Consider the following 8,632-nt stretch of genomic DNA (forward strand, 5'->3'; position numbering starts at 1 on the left):
GAGAAAATTTTTATTTTTGTAGTGGTCATATTTGACAGTCATTTTTCATTATAGTTTATGGGTTTTGTATCTTAACTTTGGGAAGGCCTTTCCCATACAGGTATTATAAAAATGGAAAATAGTTTCTTTTAGAAAAAATATTTCTTGTTTGTGGTAGGTGTTGATCCTATTATCTGGGAACAAGCCAAGGTGGATAACCCTGATTCTGAAAAGTAAGTGTATGTTCATCTTATTTTCATATAAGAACTAATATTTGCTACTAGGGAAGCAAACAGATGCAAGCTATTTAATTCTTATGTTTGAGGTGGGTTTATTTTCATTTCTATTGCTTTTTACATAATGTTGACTATGGTAAGGCAGCATAGTGTGGTGAAAACATTGAAATCTGAGCCAGTACTCCCTAATTACATTTGCATTTAATAATGTAACTTCTGACTGAAGTGTATTTCCTCATTTGTAAAATAGGGAGGTTGAATAAAATCTCTGTGGTGTTACATTGTTGATTTCATAGTCATAGATCTGCCTTCAAACCCTAGAAATTTAATGTGAAATTATATGAATGTTATTATGAAAACCTTAACTTCTTGTACTTTGTGATGATAGACATAAGATCCAAAAATTGACCACTTGCATTTCTTCAGGTTAATTCCTGTACCAATGGTGGGTTTCAAAGAACTTCTTCGAAGACTGAAGGTTCAAGATCAGATGACTAAGCAGCATCAGACCAGATTAGATGTAAGCATTTAGCTTCATTCTCTGGCCCTGGGAATAGTATAAGGGATCATTGACATTTCTTTTTATCATGTGTTATTTGTCATAGTATAATTGTAAGTTAATGAAGCAGATTTAAATTATTGAATGCTTAAATCTACATAATATTTTATAAAGTAGACTTTTGTAATCGAATACCTAAATGTTCTTAAAGGTCACCTCCAAATTCCCTAAATGGAATTTCTGATGAGATATTCATTCAGATTCTGAGTAATGAAAAGCTTACTGTTTTATGAAGGAATCCATTTCACTGTCAGCTATCTCTAATTGATATGAATTCTCTTATATTGAACCAGTATCTGCCTTGCTCTAATTTACGCCAGTATTTTCTGACATTGCTTTGTAGGTAATCACTGTACTTCCTATGACAGCTGTACAGATATTCGAATATCATAAACATTCTTCCTATTTAGTATTCACTTCTCTGGCTGAAAATTCCAGTGTGGTTTTGCATGTGACATGATTTCCAGACCCATCATTAGCTTAGGTTTCCATTGATTTTTCTCTAGTTGTCTGTTTATAATTTGATTAGTTTCTACTCTTAACCATTTCCTTTATTCGGTTTGCTTTATTTTTCTCTCTTTTTAGTTTCTTAAGGTAGCAGCTTAGGTTATTAATTTGAGACCTCTTGTCTTTTATAATGTAAGCATTTAATGCTGTTAATTTCCTTCTAAGCACTGCTTTACCTGATTTCCACAAATTTTGATAATGTTGTATTTTCATCTTTGATCCATTAAAAATGTTTTCTAGTTTCCCTTGAGATTTCTATTTGACTGTTGGGTTTTTTGACCAATGGATTATTTAGAAGTAAGTTTCACTTCTAAATGTTTGGAGATTTTCCTGTTCTGTTGTTATTTCTAGTCTAATTCTGTTATAGTCAGAGAACTTTGTAAATTTCAGTTCTTTTAACTTTGTTAAGATTTTTAACCCACATGCCCTTGAAAAGAGTGCATTCTTCTGTTCTTGGGTGGAGTTCTCTGTTAGCGTGAGATCTGCTTGGTAGATTATTTAGTTCTTCTATATTCTTACTGATTTTTCTGTTTAGTAGTTCTATTGTGAAAGTTGAAATTTCCAGCCATAGTTGTTGATTTGTCTTTTTCTCCTTTTCATTCTATCAGTTTTTCCTTTGTGTATTTTGAGGGTCTGTTGATAGGTACATACTTGTGTGTATCTGGGATTATTACATTTACTTAGCAAATTTTCCTTTTATAATTATATAATGTCCCTCTTTATCCCTGGTAATTTTCTTTGCTCTGAAGTCTTTGATTTTTACATAAAGCCACTGTAGCTTTCTATGGATTACTGTTTGTTTGATATGTCTTCTCATCCTTTAATTTTAACCTACTTAACAGTCATGTGCTGTTGAAGGACAGGGATACATTCTGAGAAAGGTGTCCTTAGGCAATTTCGTCATTGCGCAGACATCATAGAGTGCACTTAACAACCTTGATGGTAGAGCCTACTACACACCTAGTCTATATCTGTATGGTATAGCCTGTTGCTCCTAGGCTACAAGCCTATACAGCATGCTACTGTGCAAAACAATAAGAGTAAATCAAGCACAAGAGAAAATGATGTAATCAGGAGATGCGGTAAACACAAGATGTATGAGGGTGCTGCCTGTTTAACACAGCACACTGCTTTACAGCAAACCTTTTTTTATAAGTAGAAAGTACAGTCTAAAATAATGATAAAAAGTATAGTGTAGTAAATACATAAACCAGTAACATGGTTGTTGATTATCAAGTACTATGTACTGTATGTAATTTATGTGCTATACTTTTATACAACTGGCAGCACAGGTTTGTTGACACCAGCATCACCACAAACATGTAATGCATGAACTATGACCTTAGGAAACTATGATGTGTCTATGCGTTAGAAATTGTTCAGCTCCATTATAATCTTAGGGGGCCACCATCATTGACCAGAACGTCATTATGCAGCCCTTGACTGTGTATCATATTTAAAGTGAGATTTTTGTAAATGGCATGAAGTTGGGATTTAGGCCTACCATTTTATTATCTGTTCCTTGTTTTTCATTCCTGTTTCCTCTTCCTCTGCCTTTTTGTTATTTGGACATTTTTTAGCATTTCATTTCTATCATTCCAACTGTCAGCTTTTTTATGGTTGCTCTAGGGCAGTTCTCAGTGGGGGGTTGTGGTGGTGGTGTCTCCCTGGGCACATTTGGCAATGACTGGAGATTTGTTGGGTTGTTACAACTAGGGCGTGCTATAGGCATCTAGTGGGTAGAAGCCAGGATGCTGATAAACATCCTAGAGTATACACTACAGTGCCACTGCAACAAAGAATTCTATGTCCCAAATTAATACAGGCATACCTCACTTTATTGCTCTTTGCTTTATTGTGCTTTGCAGAGATTACATTTTTTACAGATTGAAGGTTTGTGGCAACCTTGCATCCAGCAGGTCTTTCAGCACCATTTTCCAGTAGCATTTGCTCACTTCGTGTCTGTCACATTTTGGTAATTCTCACAATATTTCAAACTTTTTTATTATTTGTCATGGTGATCTGAGATCAGTGATCTTTGATGTTACTATTGTAATTGTTTTGGGGCTCCATGAACCATGCCCATGTAAGATACCAACTTAGTAAATGCGTGTGTTCTGACTGCTCCACCAACCAGTCCTTCACCCATCTCTTTCCCTCTCGGCCTCTCTATTCCCTGACACACAACAATATTGAAATTAGGCCATTTAATAACCCTACAATGGCCTCTAAGTGTAAAAGTGAAAAGGTTGTATGCCTCTCACTTTAAATCAAGAGCTAGAAATGATTAAACTTGGTGAGGAAGGCATGACAAAAGCCGAGATAGGCTGAAAGGTAGGCCTCTTGCCCCAGTTAGCCAAGTTTTGAATGCAAAGGAAGTTTTTGAAGGAAATTAAAAGTGCAAGTGCTACTCCAGTGAACAAATGATGAGAAAGTAAAATGGCCTTACTGCTGATATGGAGAAAATTATTGTGGTCTGGATAGATTACACCAGCTATAGCATTCCTTTAAGCCAAAGACTACTGCAGAATAAGGCCCTAACTCTTAAATTCTATGAGGCTGAGAGAGGCGAGGAAGCCACAGAAGAAAAGTTTGAAGCTAGCAGAGGTTGGTTTCATGAGGTTTAAGGAAAAGAAGCCATCTCTATAACATTTAAGTGCAAGGTGAAGCATCAAATGCTGATGTAGAAGCTGCAGCAAATTATCCAGAAGATCTAGCTAAGATAATTAATGATAGTGGCTACATTTTTTTAAACATACTGCTATTGCACACTTAATAGACTGTAGTATAGTATAAATATTAATTTTTTTATTAATTGGAAACCAAACAAATTGTGTGACTCTATTGCTATATTCCTTTTATTATGGTGGTCTGGAATCAAACCCGCAGTATCTCTGAGGTATGCCTGTGCCTGTAGTGCTAAAGTTGAGAAACACATCTGTGGATATTACAGTGTATCTCCTTACACCAAACCTAATAGGCTTTTGTTGGAGCTGTCAGCATGATGCTCACTTCTAGGTTTGGGGCTGTGTTGAAACCAGACTAGGGGAATGCCTGAGGGGGAAAAAAGTGGTAAACTCACTACCAGTTCAGTGGTACTTCATGTCTTCTTCCCTGGTCCTCCTGCCAGTATTTATTTTTCAGAGTTCTCAAATACTTGTCCAGGCATTCTGTTCAAATTTTATAGTATATTCAGTGGGAGAGAACAGAGTGGCATGTCGTACTTAGTTCATCTTGTCCAGAATTGCAATCGTTCATGTCTTTTGCCAATTTTCCTACTGGGCTTCATTTCATATCTTTTCTTTATTGAATTTCAGTTCATCATTTACTGTAGATTTTTAATTCCTAGTCTGTTTATAGCATTGCAGATGTCTCCTACTATCTCATCTGTCTTTGGTGTCCTTAGTTGAACAGAAAACCTTAATTTTAATTAATGCTATCCATCAGTTTTTTGCTTTGTGTTTTCTTTTGGGGAATTTGCTTAAGAAATCATTCTTCACCCCAAGATCTAAAAGTTCCTACATTTTTTTCTAATATTTTAGATTTTAACCTTTAACATTTGGGTTTTCTGTCCTCATGGAGGTCAACTTTATATATAGTAAGTGGTTATGAACCCAACTTTATTTTTCTCTAGATAGTGGGCCAATTTTTCCAATGTCCTCTACAAAAAATTTGTTTTCCCCAATGATTTATCAAAACATTTATTAAATCAAGTTCCCATATATGATGTAGTCTGTTCTTAAATGAATTTTACATTTTTTTTCTTTTTTTTTTCTCTTATGGCTTTGGAAGAATATCTTAATAATGTGGTAGAGTGAATCTCCAATATTCTTGTTTTCAGAATTTTTTATGCTCTTTATGGATATTCTACAAATTTTACAGTCAGTTTTTCAGAGTGTTAAGAGTTTTAGTTGGAATTGCATTTAAATGTATAGTTTGTAGAGAACTGAATCTTAACATGTTCATGATGGAATGATTTAATATTTTTTCTTTACTCATTAAGGTCTTTTATATCCTTTGAAACAGTTTTAAAATATACTCTTTAAAAACCCTGTGCATTCTTTCTTCAGTTAATTCCTAGATTGTTTGTGTTTGTCAATAAATACTGCAAATGGTAACATTTCTAGTTTTTATTTATTGATGGTATAGAAGAACACTATAATTACTCATGTCCAAAAGCCCTCCTGACTTTTGAAAACTGGGATGGGAAGGGTGCCTAGGTTACATAATACAAAAAACATGGCCTGGAATTGGAAAGTTTCCTTAAAAAGTGACAGTGCATGTGGACATGCTAAAATATATTTTGCACATCTTACCCTTTATTTTAATATTTCAATGTAAGCCAATGCCATAGAATGATTAATTACGATTGGAACAATTATGGGATTCTGATTTGGAAACTTGATTGAAATGGGATTTTAACTCAGTCTGTAAGGTTAATACTTCATCAGGCAGAACGGTGGGATTTCAGGCCAAGCAAAGAGCAAGTCACATATTCAGAGGCATAAAAATGTATTCGGTTGTGTAATTAATATCCTTCCTTTTCCCCCTTCTCTGATCATTCACCACAAAGTGCTCTGTAACAGTTAATAATTGGATTATATTTTCTGGAAGTAGTTAGATTTAATTGTCTATTAAGGTCCCTCCTGGGTGTCACTTTATAGCTCTTAACTTTTTCCATTCATGGCCTAGTTGTTGGCTCTATTCCATAATATTACTTCAAATTCCTTAATTATTTCTGAAGTATATGTTTTAGTTTTCTATACACTTTGCCTCATTAACTAAATTTCCTAGAGCTCTAGAGAAATTTTTGAACGGTATGTTTTAATTTTTAGATGTACAAAGATGGAGAAATATAAAGGCAAATTTAAAAGGAAAGAGTTTGTATTTTGAAGGATGAATCTCAGGCTCATCTGAGAAATTAGACTTTGTGTATAGGTGAACCTGATAAGTAGTTGTGATATCTATACTTGATTTACCTTAAAAAAATTTCTTTTAAACAGATCATATCAGAAGATATTAGTGAATTACAGAAGAATCAAACTACAACTATGGCCAAAATTGCACAATACAAGAGGAAACTCATGGACCTTTCCCATAGAACCTTACAGGTAATAATTTAGATATTTTTTCACATTTATAAGACTATGTGATAGAAGTGCTAAATATGGATTTTTGCAATAGAAAAACAGACCAAAAGGTACTAGTAATAGTCTGAAACTGAAAGTACTAAACTTTCTCAGTAAAACCTGGAAGCTGGAGGAGCGGTCTCACAGGATTGGGTGAAGAAAGTTAAAAATATTCTGAAATTCACATCGTACTGAGAGGGTGGGGGAAAAGCAGTAAAATAAATCATCTTGATGTAAGGAAATCAGATCAGTATCTGGTTTTCATAAAAATATAAAAATACATTTTTGATTTTGAGTGCTAGAAAAGGGAGTGTAACTATTAATGGATTAAAGAGAATGATAGAACTTCCAAATTCACAACAGGAAAAAAAAAGAATGAATAGCAACAAAAACAAATTATCAACTATCATGAAAACAGAAACGTATACCAGAACTAGTGGGACACAGCAAAACCTGTATCCAGAGGAAAATTTATAGCCTTAAAAAAAGTGTTCATTTTTAAAATACAAATGCAAAAAATAAGGAACTTAGTATTTATTTTAAGCCAAAAGAAGCCAGTGTGAGAGAAATAAAGATAACGTAAAATGAGTGAAACAAAAAAAGTTGATCATAGAATAAATTGAAAAGCTGTTTCTTTGAAAAAAACCATTAAAATGGCTAAACATCTCATGAGTCTGAAGAAGGAAAAGAAAAATTTGTGAGAAAGGAGACACTACCACGAATATATAGAACAGAATAATACTGTGCGCAATTCAGGGCAACAAAGTTGGACACTAGAAGAAACATGATTTTCTAGCAAAATTGAAATTACCAAAATTAATCTACAGAGAGGTAAAAATCTTAAATTGACAAATACCATAGAAGCAATTGGGAAAGCTCTTAATTGGGAAAATGCACCAAGTCCTCATAGTTTCATTGCTGAATTTTGTCTGACTACTAAATTGCTAATTCTAAAGTTATTTTAATTATTCCAGACAAAAGTATAGACAGCTTCCCCCATCTTTAAAAACAGTTTTATTGATATAGAATTCATATACCATACAATTTATCCATTTAAAGTGTACTATCTGTGGTTTTTAGTATATTCAGTCTTGTGTGACCATCACCACAATTTTAGCTCATTACCCTAAAAAGAAACTACATACCCATTAGCGGTCACTCCCCATTCTATCCCAAACCCCCCAGCCCTTCTTTCTCTATGGATTTGCCTATTCAGGACACTTCATACAAATGGAATCATATATGTGGTCTTTTGTGACTGGCTTTTTTCATGTAGGTTCATGTGTGTTGTAGCATGTAACAGTACTTTATTCCTTTTTTATTGCTAAATAATATTGCATTGCATGAGTATACCTTTTTTGTTTTTGTTTATTTGTTTTGTTTTATTTTTTAGCTGAGCCATCCTGCCACCTGTTGGCAGCTTAGTGGCTGCTCAGCTCGGGCCGGGAATTGAACCGCTGTTGCTCAGAGCTCAACCTCTTGAGCGAGCTCTTAACCAACTGAGCCACTCGGCCGGCCCTCCACATTTTTATTTTTCATCAATTGATGAACATTTTGGTTGCTTCCACTTTGTGGCTATTATAAATACGTTACTGTTAACACTTGTGTATAAGTTTTTACACAGTTGTATGCTTTCATTTCTCTGGGTATGTAAATCTAGGATTGGAATTGCTTAATCATATGGTAACTCTACCTTTAACTTTTTGAAGAACTGCCAGACTGTTTTCCAAATCAGCTGTACCATTTTTCATCTCAGTTTTTAGTACCCCAAAATAAAACCTATAAACAGACACTTCTAATAGAGATGCAAATTATGCTAAGTTAAAGAAGCCAGGCTTAAAGGCTATATATGTGGCATGATTTCATTCATAATGACATTATGCAAACGGCAAAACTAGAGACAGATAACAGATCAGTAGTTGCGGCAGGAGATGAGGGGAAAGGAATGACTTTAAGGGCAGGAGGGAACTTTTTGGGTGACATGGAAATGTTCTATATCGTGATTGTGGCGATGGTAACATGACTGTCAAAATTCACAGAACTAGACACCAAAATGGGTGAATTTTGTGGTATGTAGATTATACCTCAATATATCTGACTAAACAAATAGAAATGCAGTAATTCTAAATGAAGTATAAGCAAAGAAAATCCAGCTATTTACCAAATTCTAAAGGAATATACTGTGACTAAGTAAGGTTTATTTCAGGAACAGGATTGGTTCT

At 34.3% G+C, this 8,632-nt stretch overlaps 1 protein-coding gene across 1 annotated transcript in view; it reads left to right on the plus strand.

Annotated features, from left to right (window-relative positions):
- NUP54 (nucleoporin 54) overlaps nucleotides 1–6,674 on the plus strand; it is a 43,354-nt gene extending 36,680 nt beyond the window's left edge. The window contains 3 exon segments of the mRNA XM_019623486.1: nucleotides 158–212; nucleotides 642–735; nucleotides 6,285–6,674. Of these exon segments, the coding sequence (XP_019479031.1) occupies nucleotides 158–212; nucleotides 642–735; nucleotides 6,285–6,404 (269 nt within the window). The 3' untranslated portion in view covers nucleotides 6,405–6,674.
- Nucleotides 6,675–8,632: the final 1,958 nt, after the last annotated feature.

Source organism: Hipposideros armiger, unplaced genomic scaffold, assembly GCF_001890085.2.
Source record: "Hipposideros armiger isolate ML-2016 unplaced genomic scaffold, ASM189008v1 scaffold_552, whole genome shotgun sequence".
NCBI lineage: Eukaryota > Metazoa > Chordata > Mammalia > Chiroptera > Hipposideridae > Hipposideros > Hipposideros armiger.